Source organism: Choloepus didactylus, chromosome 14, assembly GCF_015220235.1.
Source record: "Choloepus didactylus isolate mChoDid1 chromosome 14, mChoDid1.pri, whole genome shotgun sequence".
In the NCBI taxonomy this organism is placed as follows: Eukaryota; Metazoa; Chordata; class Mammalia; order Pilosa; family Megalonychidae; genus Choloepus; species Choloepus didactylus.
In genome coordinates this window covers 18,006,740-18,024,856 of record NC_051320.1, presented here as the reverse complement: position 1 = coordinate 18,024,856, position 18,117 = coordinate 18,006,740, and the positions used below count along the sequence as shown (strand labels likewise).

General features: G+C 41.4%; 1 protein-coding gene across 2 annotated transcripts in view; it reads right to left on the bottom strand.

The window, feature by feature from the left end:
- Positions 1–18,117, bottom strand: part of CLVS1 (clavesin 1) — a 199,282-nt gene that overhangs the window by 20,152 nt on the left and 161,013 nt on the right. For both annotated transcript variants that reach the window (XM_037803591.1, XM_037803592.1), the window contains exons 4-5: positions 11,842–11,952; positions 9,209–9,444 (exon numbers count right to left, since the gene is read on the bottom strand). In XM_037803591.1, the coding sequence (XP_037659519.1) occupies positions 9,209–9,444; positions 11,842–11,952 (347 nt within the window). The remainder of the gene's footprint in view (positions 1–9,208; positions 9,445–11,841; positions 11,953–18,117) is intronic.

Genomic DNA, 18,117 nt, shown 5'->3' with positions numbered 1-18,117 from the left:
TGAAAACAATGAAAAGTAGGTCCACCGTGGTACCGCTGGGAGAGGCCCAGAGCCTGGGGCCCTCCAATCGCCTCACCGTACAAGGAAGTTAGGGTCAATGGTTTGAAAGTTCGTGGATGGTTTTCCACAAATGGAGACACAGCTACCATCTTTTAGGCCTAAAGAATAATTTTCAAATCCTTGAGAAATGCTAACATTTAATAAATAAAGAAAAAGAGGAATTATCATGTAGACCCAGGCAATCTTTGCCTGATTGCCTTGCCAAAAGCTAACCTCAGGATCCCTGGGAATTACAAGATTTGAAAGTTTTTTTACTTTATATGAATAGTGTTACATATGTTTTTTTAAAGCTTGGGAATAAACACCTTTAAATCTAAAAAGGCTGTGCCGTGCCACCTTGGAAAGTCAGTAAGGAATTAAGAACCAAACATCACGTTGGTGCAGTAGTGTCACTTTGGGACTGAGGTGCTTTCCAGGCACTCATTTTTCAATTCCATGAAAGTTGGGAGCACAGGGAGATGCTCATGAAATAACCGTTGAAAGGATGTGCTTCAGATTCGGTGCAGATTGGATTACCTCTCCCAGTGTCTTCTCCGCCATGCTGGCTGTGCTTTCTCTCACACTGACTGCATGTGGCTGGGGTGCGTGGGTGCAGCTGTGTCCCAGGCACCTCTGGGCGTAGTTCCCAGGCTCCATCCGGCTCCCTTGATGCACAAGGGGAGAGAACATCTGCTTTTCTGCCTGTCATAATCTCTGAGCTCCTGAACAGAAGTTGTGGCCTAGAATTTTTCTTTCAATGCAGAGACATGATGGTTTATTGGGTAAATTAGCAAGCCAAATGGGGCTCAAAGCTGGATAATATTACTATTATTATTTTTTAGCAATCCCTTTCCTTGTGTAGACAGGCTAGGCTGAAATGAATATGCATCTGAGCTCACCCATGAGGGGGCCTTGGGAAACAGCAAGGATGAAAATTGTCAGTTAAGGTTCAGATCAGTTGGATATTCATAACATAAATCTGTTTCCTTCTGTTCCATTTAAACACAGGAGCAGTGTTTTCCATTCTGTAGTCTCTGGGAGACAAGTATACCATGAGATGTTAACAGCTATTCTACCCCCAAAGAATTATGTGATAAAATAAGTTTGGTTCCTCAGATGGATTTCTCAAGGCTTTCAAAATGGTAAAGATAAAAAGAAAAATATTTTTAAAATCTTAGTACTTGTGCCAGTCTGAATATATTGTGTCCCCCAAATGCCATTATCTTTGATGTAATCTTGTGTGGGCAGACGTTATCAGTGTTGATTAGATTTCTTTGAGTGTTTCTTTGAAATGCACCCCACCCAGCTGTGAGTGATGACTCTGACTGGATAATTTCCATGGAGGTGTTGCTCCACCCATTCAGGGTGGGTCTAAGTTGATCAGTGGAGCCATATAAATGAGCTGACATAACAGAAGGAACTCAGTGCAGCTGTGAGGGATGTTTTGAAGAGGATCTACAGCCAAGAGGAACACTTGGAAGAAAGCACAGGAGCTGCAGATGAGAGACAGTTTGAAGATGGCCGTTGAAAGCAGACTCTTGCTCCTGAGAAGCTAAGAGAGGACAAATACCCCAAGTGCAACTAAGAGTGACATTTTTGAGGAACTGCAGCCTAGAGAGGAATGTCCTGGGAGAAAGCCATTTTGAAACCAGAACTTTGGAGCAGATGCCAGCCACGTGCTTCCCAGCTAACAGAGGTTTTCCAGACGCCATTGGCCATCCTCCAGCGAAGCAGCATTAACAAACTAAAACAGTACTTATGTAAAAGCACTCAGTGTAAGGGGACATCTGTATATCACATCTCTTAGTTTTCAATCAAAAATATTAAATTTGTATGCAACATCTGCTATGTGTGACACGTGCTTGTGGAGGAAACCAGCAGTGTGAAGGTACAGAAAAATCCCCAGCCTCAAAGTTAAGGAGGTTGGGGCTTGAGTCCCAGCTACTTTACTTAAAGTTAAGTACAGAGATTTACAGAGCTCTGCTTGAGGGATGAAAAGGTTTGGGTAATGGATGTTGGTGATGGTAGCACAACATTTTGAATATAATCAATGCCACTGAACTGTACACTTAAAAACGGTCAAAATGGCAAATAAAAAAATGAAAAGAAAATAAAATAGTCATGGAGAAGATGGTAGGAATCTATATTTTTGCATTGTTTTTAATATTCCAGAAAACTTAATGGCAACCTCAAATTTACCATCTATATAACACCTCTCAGGTTTTAATGCTTTGGAATAGCTAGAAGTAAATACCTGAAACTACCAAACTCCAACCCAGCAGTCTGGACTCCTGAAGACAATTATATAATAATGTAGATTACAAGGGGTGACAGTGTGATTGTGAAGACCTTGTGGATCACACCCCCTTTATCTAGTGTATGGATGAGTAGAAAAATGGGGATAAAAACTAAAGGACAAATGGGGTGGGATGGGGGGATGATTTGGGTGTTCTTTTTTCACTTTTATTTTTTATTCTTGTTCTGGTTCTTTCTGATGTAAGGAAAATGTTCAGAGATAGATTGTGGTGATGAACGCATAACTGTGTTATCATACTGTGGACAGTGGACTGTATATCATGGATGATTGTATGGTGTGTGAATGTATTTCAATAAAACTGAATTTAATTAAAAAAAATTACCATCTATAAAATTGAGATATAAATAAAACATTAAATAACTTCAGCTTTTTGGTGACATTAAATATCTTAGAATAATTCTGTGAAATAATACTGATTACATCATGGTCATAGGAATTTGTGATTACTTAATAAATGCATCTCCTTTGGCAGCCAACATCTTTCAGCACTTATCTATATATGCACTGTAGGGGCAAAAGAAGAGGTGCTTGGTGATTGTGATGGTTAAGTTCATGTGTCAACTTGGCCAGGTGATGGTGTCCAGGTGTCTGGTCAAGCAAGCACTGGTTTAACCATTACTGCAAGGACATTTACGGCTGGTTAATAAACCAGAAGGCTGGTTTATTAAATCGTCAGTCAATTGAAGGCATCTATGGCTGATTATATCAAGAAGGGAGTGTCTTCTTCAGTGAGCTAATTCAATCAGCTGGATTTAACCCAATCAGTTGAAGACTTTAAAGGGAGAAGAGAGAGAACTTTCACTTCTTCTTCAGCCAGCCAGCTTCTCCTGGGGAGTTCATCAAAGACCTTCACTGGAGTTCCAGCTCATGCCTGCCCTTTGGAATTTGGACTCATGCATCCCCACAAGTTGCGTGAGATACTTTTATAAAATCTCATATTTACAGATACCTCCTGTTGATTCTGTTTCCCTAGAGAACCCTGACTAACACAGTGGTGGAAAGTCTGGGAAACTCTGGATGATCCCTAAGGACTTCCTCCAGTTCTAAAATTGTAAAAGTCCCTGATGAGAGAGAATGATAAATGTATGGTTATATGTAATTTTATATAATATTTAAAAATTTGATATACATTTGTGGTTGTGTGTGGAGGGTGTTTATTCTGCAAACAGAGGCTGCCTGCTGTAGTAGAGCTCTGAAGAACACACTGAAGACTGAAGAGAGGATGGCCTGAAATATATGCTTTCTTCCTCCTGCAGCCCCATCAGAGACCAACTGCTGTTCCGGTATGGAGTTTGATAACGCAGTTTTGATCAGCTCCGTACCCTTTGTTTAGAAAATTATCCCTTCCCTTTTCTGTAACCACCCTGGTTAGTCCAGGATGGAACCTCTGCCCTCCACCAGACCCAGGCTTGGAAAATCAAAGCACACCCTGCCGTGGCCCAGGGATGGATTCAGAGGCGGCAAAAAGCCCAGCTTTCCAGACTCCTCCCTTTGACTTGTGCCCAGAAACACCGAGACAGAGGCTCTTTATTTCTTTGGGATCATGTACTTCATTGTCAATAGCTGCCATCCAGGCCAACTATGATGAGAAGAAGCCAATGAAACAATGAAATGATGCATCTGAAAACAATTAGTGATCTCCAGACTGCTGCGAAAGTGCTGGCTGGAACGTTTCTTGCTGCGTGCTGGGTCTAATCAGCACTCTTCTGAAAATTCCCTATCTGGAAGAGCCATCTGCAATAGACAGCTTCAACTTCAGGGAAAGGATCAAGTTCCTTACTCTGAATCAGTCAAGATCTTTGGATAAAATTATATTTGGTTTATCACAGGTAACCTTAGATATATACATATATGGATACATGTATATGAATATGTATTATATGTGTGTGTGTATATATGTGGGGGGGGGGCCCTAATCATCCACTGGTAGTTACTTCAAGATAAAATGTATGCACACTTTTTTAGTAATATCTATAACCATTTTAATTAGTTTATCAGAATTAAAGGCTAGAACCAGAAAGTAATTAAAAATATGGCCTAATAATTGAAAGCGATGTTGCAAAATCTATGCACTGATTCAAAGACCATGAGTTTACTTCATGGGGCAGAAATTTCAATCCGGGACTCTCAGGTCTATAGCAGGACCATGGGTTACTGACACCAAGCCATTCCCTCCACCTCCCTAGTGGGCAAAGTCTCCTTTTGTCCGAGGATTCTCCTCTCCTGTGATAGAGGGTAGATTCCTGATAAATCTCCAGTCATGCTGGAAACAGTGGAGAGATGGAGAGAGTCTGGGTTCCTGTTGATACCCTTGAACCACTGAAATAAACACCTTTTCTTGAGACCTCTTGTTATATGAAATAATAAATTTTCATTATCATTTAAAGCAATCCAGTTGGGGTTTTCTCTTATTTGTAGCCAAAATAATCATAACTAAAACAGACACTATTTACTGCTATTTGTTGGATGGTTTTTTAAAGTTTGGCTGTCTACTTTCCAAGCCAAAAACATATTCAAAGCAGCAAATTAGATAGGAGGAAACGAGATGCTTCAGGACACACACTCCTACAGACAGAAACTGCCTGGGAGCAAGGAAATAGACTTTACCAAATAAAATTTAAAAACAGAAACAGAAAGTTAAAAATACATAACATTTAGTATTGGAGCAGAGAATGCCACAAACCTCAAAAGCACTTGAGGCATTGTATTAAAGAGCAGGAAAATATTTAAATATTCTGCTTAGAAAAATTTCCAAGTAAAATGATTTCTTTTTTTTTTTTTTTTTTAATTTTGCTGCCAAAAGAGTTGAACCTTAATTATCTGGGAAAAGAGTTTGTTAGAAACACTCATGCCCTGAGCATTTCAGATGTCTTGGATTTTACTCTACACATCTTCCATAATGTGTTGGTCAAGACAGCCCCTTAGAACTCAGAAGCCATTTTTGCTCAGAAACCACATTATAAAAAGTGACTGGGCTCAAGGACAATCCACAAAAACTCATTTCCTCCAAAACAGACCTGAAGCATGCTGGGAACTATTGGAGGGTTGGGACAATAGATGGCTCTTACTCTCTGGAAACTCCAGAGCTGATGCAGAAGGCAGATCAATTTCCTCGGGCTCAGAATAAGGAGGCGTTTTCCAAGGCTATACTACAAGGGACAAGCTGCCCTATAAGTTGCCTGCCTGCTCTGGGTGGGTTCAAACCAAAGCTGACAGCCCCTCTGTGAGGGAGGCTGGAGCACAGACCACTCTATCAGGTGGGAAATGGGAAAAGATAACCTTTAAGATCTCTTCCAATTTTATTTTCAATATTCCCCTTCCCCTATGGGTGTGTAGGGGTCAAAAGATATTATGAATGTGACCCAATTCTGTTCCTGTAATTTTCTCCCATCACTCAGTGAAGCAACTGGCAGCAAACACAGTTCAACAGGAGGTGAAAATGAACAAACTGAGACACAGAGACATTTTGGAAAAAGCCATTTTGGAAACGCAACCGAGAGCAAAGGACCAGCAAACACCAGCCACCTGCCTTCCCAGCTGACAGAGGTGTTCTGGGCACCACTGGCCTTCCTTCAGTGTTGGTATCCTCTTGTTGATGCCTTATTTGGACACTTTTATGGCCTTGGAACTGTAAATTTGTAACCTAATAAATCCTCTTTATAAAAGCCAATCCATTTCTGTTATTTTGCATAAACAGCAGCTCTAGCAAACCAGAGCAGCCATTCACTGGCTGTGTGACCTTGGGCAATTGCTTAACCTCTCTGTGTCTCAGTTGGCTCATTTGTAAAATGAGAATAATTGATAGTACCTTTTGCAGACAGCTGTGGTGAGGATGACAAGAGCTGATGTAGGTAAAGAGCTCAGAACAGCGCCCAGCATGTTCTCAGGGTTCAACAAATGTTAATGATGGTTGTTGTCTTGGCTGTGCTGTTGTCTAGACTGAGGGTGGGTCAGGGACTGAGCCAGGCAATGACCTTCAAACCAATAGGTCAGTCCCTCCACTATAGAATCACAGAGCCAACCTCACAGCCACAGGGACCAACACTTCCCAGAGTATGCGGCCTGCCAATCTGGGGTACCAAGGAATTCCCAGACTCTCCAAGTCCCAGCCAAGAGTGCTCTGCAGACACAGCAATGTGGAGATTCTCCTCCTGGAAGTTCTCTCTTGGTTCAGGACCTAACCGTACTCCCAGTTACCCAAAGGAGACTGCAACTGTGATTCCTCCTCCTCCCCCACATCCAAACATCTCTAGAGCTTAGCTGTTCTTCCCGGGAGTGTCTTGAGTTGCTTCAGCATTAGTGGTGGGAAATGAGTATCATCCCACCCGTGCCACCTCATCAACCTTCTGATGGTCTTTCATTTCTGCTTCACAAACCATTTCCCTGCAAATTCCAGTGTGATCTTTATAAAACACAGGACTTATGTCATTTCTTGGCTTGACTGTGTCTGATAAGTCATAGTCTGGTAATATTCAGTATTTGTCAACAGTCTGGTGAAAGAGATTCTCACCCACTGCTGGTGGGAATGTCAATGGATATGGTCATTTTGGAGGGCTTTGGCAGGGCGGACTAAAATTTGAAATATACCCTATGACTCACAGCAACAAGGCTCCAAGTCTTCCCATAGGAATCTTCATGTAAGAACAGAAGAGGCTGGGATGGTTAATTTTAAGTGTCAATTGGCTAGGTTCGGAATTCTACTTGTTTGGTCAAACACTGGCCTCCATGCTGCTTTGTGGATGGGGTTAGCCTCTACCATCAGTTGACTTTCAGTAAAGGAGATGACCCTCTATAGTGTGGGTGGGCCTCACCCAATCAGTGGGATACCTTAAATGCAAAGAACTGAGGGTTCTGGAATAAGAAGGAATTCTGCCTCACGATGACACCCTCCAATCCCATCCTAAGTTTCCAGCTCAAGGAATTTAAATCCAGGACTTCAACATCATTCTCATTAGAATCTCCAGCCTCCAGCCTGAGATGTGGCATTCAGAATTGTCAGCCCCACAATCACACAATCCAACTCCTTATAATAAATCTCTTTACACACACACACACACACACACACACACACACACACACACACACACACACTCACATCCTGTTGGCTCTGTTTCTCTGCAGAACACTGACTGGGAAAAAAAAAAGGCATATCAAGGGCATTCGTTGAGCATTGTTTGAAATAGAGAAAGAATTCGAAAACAACCAATAGGGAAATGGTTAAATAAACTATGATATTTCTGTTCTGGAATCCTATGTAGGCATTAAAACATGACTATGTCTAGCTATACTGGCATGAAGAAACGTTACATAATGATATTATATGGATTCTGTGTGGGATGCATGGAAAACAGTCAGCCCAAGTTTATAATAATTGTTATCTTTGAGGAGGGACTGGGATTGGGATTAGGGATGGTGTTGAAAGGGATTAAATAAGGTTTCATTTGCTATAATGAGAAAGTACTCATATATCATTTGTATATCAATGTAAAAAAAAATACCTCTTCCATGACATTTCATGGCATACGTTATTCATTGTACCATCTGGATCCAAGTATCTTATGAACTCTATTTCCAGATCCATTCCCTTCCCTCCTCTCCCAACCCCCACACACCTGTGCCTATCCCTCCGTTCTAAGGCCCCCACACCTCTGTCTGGGCCGTCCCCTCTGCTTGGATCCTCATTCCTCAGAGCCCAGCTCAAATGCCACCCACTTAATCAATGCTTTGCAAAAAGTCTTATTTGGAGGATTTTCTGTTCATTTGGTGTCTTATTCATATTCGTACTCCCAGACCCTATTGGGTACCTGGAGCCAAGTAAATGCTCAATAAATGGTTCCAAATGGATTAACGATAGGAGCATTTTCTAGAAGGCCGTTGTGGCATCCAGCACACCTCAAGGGTCCAACACTTCATCCATGTCCCAGCAGACTCACAAGAGATCAGGGCTGCAGCCATGACGCTATGGAGGTCCCAACCCATAACTGTGCCTTTTATACAAAGGGGACAGCTACAATTCAGACTAGCCATGCCCCATTTGTTTCCAATTCTAGTGAAATCAGCAGAGAATGTATTGCATTTTATTTTATTCAAGTTCTGTGCCCAGAAAGGTCTTCTGTTACGTAATCCACAATAGGCCCGAATCAAAAACACCCACCAGCTTCAAGAACTAGAACAAATGTATGACACTATTAAAGGAGTTATTAATAGAGGGGAATATGGGAAAAAATGTACCTATTGCAAACTATGGAGTATAGTTAATGGTAATATTTTAATACCCTTTCAACAAAAGTAACAAATGTACTACATCAATACTATGGGTCAATAATAGTGGGGAGAATAAGAGGTATAGGAGAATCTGGGGTTTCTTTTCTATTTTTATTTCTTTTCTGGAGTAGCAAAATAGTTCCAAAATTGATCTTGGGGTTGTATGTACAACTACGTGATGATAATGAGAACCAGTAACTGTATACTTGGGATGGTTTGTATGATGTGTGAATATATCTCAGTAAAATTGCATTAAAAAAATACATCTACTCTGTGACCCACAGGTAGATGCTCCGGTTGACAGCTCCAGTTGAGAACTTAGCCAACAGCCAGCATCAACATCAACCGCTGGACATATGAGTGAAGAGGTGATTGAAGGCCCTGCCTCTGAGTCACTCCCGGTTTTTGAGTCTTTCCACTGAAACCTCCAATGTCCCGGGACACAAAGAATCCACCTCTACTGGACTCTGTCCAAAATACTGACCCAAAGAGTTGAAGAACATAATAAAATGGTTGTTTTACACACACAAACACACAAAAAGTGCCCGTTGGCCTCTGCTGGGGAGGCTCTGAAAACCCAGCCCTTACCTTTTCATCGGCTTGGGTGAGCACTGCCTTTCCAGACTGGAGGATGTGTGTTTCACGTGCATTGCGTTATAGGAAGTGTGAGTGTAGTCATTTTCGTCGCTGTAGTCAGGACCCAGCAACGTCCGCGCCCAAGTTCCCATGTCGTAAGGAGGAAGTGTTCCTCCAAATTCAGATGGCAAAAATTCAGGATGTATTAGCTGGTGAAGGCTGTTCAAATTGTTACCATGCAGGAAAATCTGGAAAGAAAAAAAATAGCCATAAAAAGTCTGAAACATATGACCAAGTATGTAATGTAATCCCCAATTTCACAGTGACAAATTGGATATGCTGCCGATGATCATGGTGCTTAAAGAGGCATTCGTTTTTATATCTGTAACTTGGTCTCCATAAAATGCTAATTTATTGCTCAGAAAAGGGGCTGATTTAATAGTCCTTAAAAGTGAAGTTTATGAGCAAATTGGATGTTACCTGGCCATAGCCCAAGTTTAAATCTACAGCCATCTCCTAATTATCCTAGTGACGAAGGAGCTGTGAGGCAGATCATCCAAAGCACCACTCATGCTTATCCCATCCTCTCCACGATCCATCTTCTCATACTCTGGACCACATCACATCCTCCATCTTTGTTGGGACTTGATCAGCTTATAGCTTCTTCCTGGATCTGTCCCAGGGACATCTGCTCACTCTGATTCCCTCCCTCCCACTAACTCTTCATTATCTGCTGACTCCTATATTTTTTCTGGTTTATTTGCTTATATCTTACTTCCCCAAAGGTAGAGAAGGATTCTTATGACAAGGGATGGTGTTTTCTCACTCCTTTAATATTCTTCTTGGCTCCCAAGGTGATGTGGGCACAACGTAAGAGTTCAATCAATTCCTCTTCAATGGAATTAGCCTGGGAATTTATTGTGGAATTTTTTTGCAGCAATTTTCTATTTTTGTCCGGACTGGGGACTAATACCCAAATAAGTGCATTTTCTGAGCACACAAGGGAGGATGACGGAAATTGGTCAAGCAGGGGAGAAAGAACTTTCAAATTGTAACTATTTTCAGACAAATCCACAAAGTGGATAAGCTCCAAGTAGATGCTCACCATTGGCTGCAATTTAAGAATCAACTCCTGAAAGTTTATTTAAAGTGCATCTGTATGATATCAGTTCTGGCACTTCTTCATGTTCCAGGCTTAATACTCCCTCAGTATGGGGCCATCAATTACGCACATATGTCTGCACACATACACACATGTGCACACACACCCACACACACCATAGTTAACCATGATGAAATATTAATGAGATTTTTAAAATACTTAAATACAGGACTTCGGTAATAAATACTTGCTATCTTTCTCCATTACACCAATTTTAACATATGACTTAATGGCATCATTTAAAGATGAAGGGGACAAGCAGCAAAGTGCTAAATTCTTCAGAGGAATACTGTGGCACTTCAGAAAACAATGCTCATTTTCTACCCTTAGAATTGGGCATGACTGACCTCGAATAAGACAAATTTCCTTTGCAAAACTCCTCAGAAAGGTGATTGTTGTACTCGAATCAGGGAAAAGGTGGAGCTAATATCGGCCCTAGTGTTTAGGGCAAACACTCACAGCCACACATGCAACAGTTCTCAATGCCCAAGGAGGACTGTGGAGGCTGGTCCTCTTTTTGGGGGTTCCTGCCAGATGGAAGAACTTGGCAAGTGAAAACTAGATTCGGCACCTGTTTCCGTGCGCAGGGCTCCAGAAACCTTCTGTAGCACAGAAGCAAGCGTGCATTGCTTTGCGGGAGGAATTCCCACGGGCTCCTTCCTGAGCAGAATATGAGGTGGGTGGGAAGCCCGAGGCCACACCGGAAACAGGCTCTGGCCCTGGCACTGTCCTCAGCCCCATGCAAACTGCAAAAGTGAAGAGATTGTCTCCACCCCCAGAGGCTGCTACGTCCCAGCTCCCTACTTTTTTGGCGCCAGGAGAATTACCCCTCCCATACCCTGGAAGCATGTGAGGTCTAGAAATTAGGAACCCTGCAGTGTGTGTATGTTTGGAGGTGGGGATGGGGGGTCCTCACCTCATCAGACCCCCGGAATACCCAGCTCTGATGGGAGATGCTGGCTTCCAAAATGTCATCAGCTGACATAACTAAGATGAAAAAAGTCTTCTTTCTAAGAACATAATTACTTCCAATGAAGAATACTTTTCCATCATGACAGGCATTGGAGTTGGCAGCTAGGACCCAATAGCCATGGGGGAAAAAATTATAAACATCCTCAGTGATAATACATTTGCAGGACAAGCTGCTAGCTAGTAAAATATTCCAGGAACAGGAAACTGCTTGACCCAATATCTGTCACAAGCATTTACAGATAAATGGGCATCTGGTATTTGCATGCCTTCAAAGTTTCCTTTGGTCTGTTACTGGGACTCTGAAATAACCCAGTTCTACTGAATTATTGATTAAATCCAGGCCATCTGCAAACTCCAGCTGAGGCTCAAATGCTCAGTGGCTGCAGAAAAAATTCACAGTGAAAAAAGAGAGAGGGAGAGAGGGAGAGAGTGAGAGAGAGAGAGAGAGAGACATCATAATTGTCACTGCATTCCCCAACTGGAATTTACATGATGCACTTGTAGCCATTACCCTTTTCCTGGTCTTGTCTTTCAGGAATGGTTTGATGAGTGTGTACAGGGCATGAATGTACCAGGGCTGGTTGACAAAGTGGACTCCTCCGAAGCGGGCAGGAAAGCTGTCCTGGGGTGGAGAGAAAGAAACAGTCCAATTAGTCAACGCTCCAGGTTAGAGGGGAGCCAGCAGGACCACGAGCGCACAAAACCATCTGCTTCTTGGCTCTGGTTGACACCAGCTAATGGTGGGGAAAGGAAGGAAATGCTCTTACTTGCTGGCTAAGGTTTCCTCTCTTCTTATTGCTTCCTTCCTCCCACTTTGAGTCCAGAACTTAAGAACTGTGCATAGGGGCCAGTCCATCTTTAATAAGTCACAGTTGAGTGACCCCTCACAGGGCACCACCCCGAAAGTTGCCTGGATAAGGGAGGAGACTGAGTTCCAATTCGTCAGAGTTAGGGACCCACCGCTTCAGTTCCCACCAGCTCTAAGCACGAGGTCTTTCTCTGCACCCTCCTTCTCTGCTCTTCCTATCCCACCAGCATCACCATGACAAGAGCTGAACTTCCCGGGTGAGCGAGCGCTGTATAGGAAGGGGTTGGAAAAGGGTTGCAAGTGATCATAAGGAACAGGGCTCTCTCAAGGTGCCAGCACTAGCCCCATCCTCCAAAGTAGATCCTAGGGAAAAGATGCTTCTTGACAGATGGGCTAAATTGATCCCCTTGACTGAGGGCATATGGGCCCCCTTTTTCTAGAGATCAACACACTTTGCAAATGGAAGAAATTTTTAAAAATGTGTTCCAGACCAGGGCACCAACTCATGCTTCAGAAACTAGGAAGCTGTTCTCAGTGCTAATTAGGGAAACAGAGCAAGGGACCTTGGCTGCAAATTCTGAACTAGTAGCAGAGGACCAGGTCTGAGTTCCTGATGAATGGCTTCCGCAGACTGGGTTAATCTCAGCTAAGGGAGTTTGAAAAAAGAAGAGGAGTCTAAATTCTCTTTGTATGCCAAGCTTGCTGTCAATCAATTTCATTGCAACAAACATCTTTATAAAATGTTAGCAAGAGAAGATGATGCAACCTCAGCTGAATGTCCCAGAGCTGGGAAGGGGGAGCAGTGTGAATTAACAGAGCCCCATTCAGCCATCATTTGAGCAGACTAGGAGCCTCCCAACACAGCCCAGCAGCCCAGAACTGCCCTGGGGGGACGGCACTCACCTGCGACATAGCACAGTCATCCCTCAACAGAGGACCCGGGGTGCACAGCCTGGAAGAGGGGCCCACTTGCAAGTCTCAGGAGCCATACGCCAATACCAAAGACTTGTGGGTCAGTGGCAGAGACAAACTGTGGCAGGACTGAACTGAAGGATTAGACTATTGCAGTAGCTTTAAAACTCTAGGATCATCAGGGAGATTTGATTGTTAGGGCCACCCCCCCTCCCCGACTGCCCAGAAACACGCCCCACATACAGGGCAGGCAACACCAACTACACACGCAAGCTTGGGACACCAATTGGGCCCCACAAGACTCACTCCCCCACTCACCAAAAAGGCTAAGCAGGGGAGATCTGGCTTGTGGAGAACAGGTGGCTCGTGGACGCCACCTGCTGGTTAGTTAGAGAAAGTGTACTCCACGAAGCTGTAGATCTGATAAATTAGAGATAAGGACTTCAACTGGTCTACAAACCCTAAAAGAACCCTATCAAGGTCAGCAAATGCCACGAGGCCAAAAACAACAGAAAATTATAAAGCATATGAAAAAACCAGACGATATGGATAACCCAAGCCCAAGCACCCAAATCAAAAGACCAGAAGAGACACACCTAGAGCAGCTACTCAAAGAACTAAAGATGAACAATGAGACCCTAGTACGGGATATGAAGGAAATCAAGAAGACCCTAGAAGAGCATAAAGAAGACATTGCAAGACTAAATAAAAAAATGGATGATCTTATGGAAATTAAAGAAACTGTTGACCAAATTAAAAAGATTCTGGACACTCATAGTACAAGACTAGAGGAAGTTGAACAACGAATCAGTGACCTGGAAGATGACAGAATGGAAAATGAAAACATAAAAGAAAGAATGGGGAAAAAAATTGAAAAACTCGAAATGGACCTCAGGGATATGATAGATAATATGAAACGTCCGAATATAAGACTCATTGGTGTCCCAGAAGGGGAAGAAAAGGGTAAAGGTCTAGGAAGAGTATTCAAAGAAATTGTTGGGGAAAACTTCCCAAATCTTCTAAACAACATAAATACACAAATCATAAATGCTCAGCGAACTCCAAATAGAATAAATCCAAAAAAACCCACTCCGAGACATATACTGATCACACTGTCAAACATAGAAGAGAAGGAGCAAGTTCTGAAAGCAGCAAGAGAAAAGCAATTCACCACATACAAAGGAAACAGCATAAGACTAAGTAGTGACTACTCAGCAGCCACCATGGAGGCGAGAAGGCAGTGGCACGATATATTTAAAATTCTGAGTGAGAGGAATTTCCAGCCAAGAATACTTTATCCAGCAAAGCTCTCCTTCAAATTTGAGGGAGAGCTTAAATTTTTCACAGACAAAGAAATGCTGAGAGAATTTGCTAACAAGAGACCTGCCCTACTGGAGATACTAAAGGGAGCCCTACAGACAGAGAAACAAAGACAGGACAGAGAGACTTGGAGAAAGGTTCAGTACTAAAGAGATTCGGTATGGGTACAATAAAGGATATTAATAGAGAGAGGGAAAAATATGGCAAACATAATCCAAAGGATAAGATGGCCGATTCAAGAAATGCCTTCACGGTTTTAACGTTGAATGTAAATGGATTAAACTCCCCAATTAAAAGATATAGATTCGCAGAATGGATCAAAAAAAATGAACCATCAATATGTTGCATACAAGAGACTCATCTTAGACACAGGGACACAAAGAAACTGAAAGTGAAAGGATGGAAAAAAATATTTCATGCAAGCTACAGCCAAAAGAAAGCAGGTGTAGCAATATTAATCTCAGATAAAATAGACTTCAAATGCAGGGATGTTTTGAGAGACAAAGAAGGCCACTACATACTAATAAAAGGGGCAATTCAGCAAGAAGAAATAACAATCGTAAATGTCTATGCACCCAATCAAGGTGCCACAAAATACATGAGAGAAACATTGGCAAAACTAAAGGAAGCAATTGATGTTTCCACAATAATTGTGGGAGACTTCAACACATCACTCTCTCCTATAGATAGATCAACCAGACAGAAGACCAATAAGGAAATTGAAAACCTAAACAATCTGATAAATGAATTAGATTTAACAGACATCTACAGGACATTACATCCCAAATCACCAGGATACACATACTTTTCTAGTGCTCACGGAACTTTCTCCAGAATAGATCATATGCTGGGACATAAAACAAGCCTCAATAAATTTAAAAAGATTGAAATTATTCAAAGCACATTCTCTGACCACAATGGAATACAATTAGAAGTCAATAACCATCAGAGACTTAGAAAATTCACAAATACCTGGAGGTTAAACAACACACTCCTAAACAATCAGTGGGTTAAAGAAGAATAGCAAGAGAAATTGCTAAATATATAGAGACGAATGAAAATGAGAACACAACATACCAAAACCTATGGGATGCAGCAAAAGCAGTGCTAAGGGGGAAATTTATAGCACTAAACGCATATATTAAAAAGGAAGAAAGAGCCAAAATCAAAGAACTAATGGATCAACTGAAGAAGCTAGAAAATGAACAGCAAACCAATCCTAAACCAAGTACAAGAAAAGAAATAACAAGGATTAAAGCAGAAATAAATGACATAGAGAACAAAAAAACAATAGAAAGGATAAATATCACCAAAAGTTGGTTCTTTGAGAAGATCAACAAGATTGACAAGCCCCTAGCTAGACTGACAAAATCAAAAAGAGAGAAGACCCATATAAACAAAATAATGAATGAAAAAGGTGACATAACTGCAGATCCTGAAGAAATTAAAAAAATTATAAGAGGATATTATGAACAACTGTATGGCAACAAACTGGATAATGTAGAAGAAATGGACAATTTCCTGGAAACATATGAACAACCTAGACTGACCAGAGAAGAAATAGAAGACCTCAACCAACCCATCACAAGCAAAGAGATCCAATCAGTCATCAAAAATCTTCCCACAAATAAATGCCCAGGGCCAGATGGCTTCACAGGGGAATTCTACCAAACTTTCCAGAAAGAACTGACACCAATCTTACTCAAACTCTTTCAAAACATTGAAAAAAATGGAACACTACCTAATTCATTTTATGAAGCTAACATCAATCTAATACCAAAACCAGGCAAAGATGCTACAAAAAAGGAAAACTACCGGCCAATCTCCCTAATGAATATAGATGCAAAAATCCTCAACAAAATACTTGCAAATCGAATCCAAAGACACATTAAAAAAATCATACACCATGACCAAGTGGGGTTCATTCCAGGCATGCAAGGATGGTTCAACATAAGAAAAACAATCAATGTATTACAACACATTAAAAACTCGAAAGGGAAAAATCAATTGATCATCTCAATAGATGCTGAAAAAGCATTTGACAAAATCCAACATCCGTTCTTGATAAAAACACTTCAAAAGGTAGGAATTGAAGGAAACTTCCTCAACATGATAAAGAGCATATATGAAAAACCCACAGCCAGCATAGTACTCAATGGTGAGAGACTGAAAGCCTTCCCTCTAAGATCAGGAACAAGACAAGGATGCCCGCTGTCACCACTGTTATTCAACATTGTGCTGGAAGTGCTAGCCAGGGCAATCCGGCAAGACAAAGAAATAAAAGGCATCCAAATTGGAAAAGAAGAAGTAAAACTGTCATTGTTTGCAGATGATATGATCTTATATCTAGAAAACCCTGAGAAATCAACGATACACCTACTAGAGCTAATAAACAAATTTAGCAAAGTAGCGGGATACAAGATTAATGCACATAAGTCAGTAATGTTTCTATATGCTAGAAATGAACAAACTGAAGAGACACTCAAGAAAAAGATACCATTTTCAATAGCAACTAAAAAAATCAAGTACCTAGGAATAAACTTAACCAAAGATGTAAAAGACCTATACAAAGAAAACTACATAACTCTACTAAAAGAAATAGAAGGGGACCTTAAAAGATGGAAAAATATTCCATGTTCATGGATAGGAAGGCTAAATGTCATTAAGATGTCAATTCTACCCAAACTCATCTACAGATTCAATGCAATCCCAATCAAAATTCCAACAACCTACTTTGCAGACTTGGAAAAGCTAGTTATCAAATTTATTTGGAAAGGGAAGATGCCTCGAATTGCTAAAGACACTTTAAAAAAGAAAAACGAAGTGGGAGGACTTACACTCCCTGACTTTGAAGCTTATTATAAAGCCACAGTTGCCAAAACAGCATGGTACTGGCACAAAGATAGACATATAGATCAATGGAATCGAATTGAGAATTCAGAGATAGACCCTCAGATCTATGGCCGACTGATCTTTGATAAGGCCCCCAAAGTCACCGAACTGAGCCATAATGGTCTTTTCAACAAATGGGGCTGGGAGAGTTGGATATCCATATCCAAAAGAATGAAAGAGGACCCCTACCTCACCCCCTACACAAAAATTAACTCAAAATGGACCAAAGATCTCAATATAAAAGAAAGTACCATTAAACTCCTAGAAGATAATGTAGGAAAACATCTTCAAGACCTTGTATTAGGAGGCCACTTCCTAGACTTTACACCCAAAGCACAAGCAACAAAAGAGAAAATAGATAAATGGGAACTCCTCAAGCTTAGAAGTTTCTGCACCTCAAAGGAATTTCTCAAAAAGGTAAAGAGGCAGCCAACTCAATGGGAAAAAATTTTTGGAAACCATGTATCTGACAAAAGACTGATATCTTGCATATACAAAGAAATCCTACAACTCAATGACAATAGTACAGACAGCCCAATTATAAAATGGGCAAAAGATATGAAAAGACAGTTCTCTGAAGAGGAAATACAAATGGCCAAGAAACACATGAAAAAATGTTCAGCTTCACTAGCTATTAGAGAGATGCAAATTAAGACCACAATGAGATACCATCTAACACCGGTTAGAATGGCTGCCATTAAACAAACAGGAAACTACAAATGCTGGAGGGGATGTGGAGAAATTGGAACTCTTATTCATTGTTGGTGGGACTGTATAATGGTTCAGCCACTCTGGAAGTCAGTCTGGCAGTTCCTTAGAAAACTAGAGATAGAGCTACCATTCGATCCAGCGATT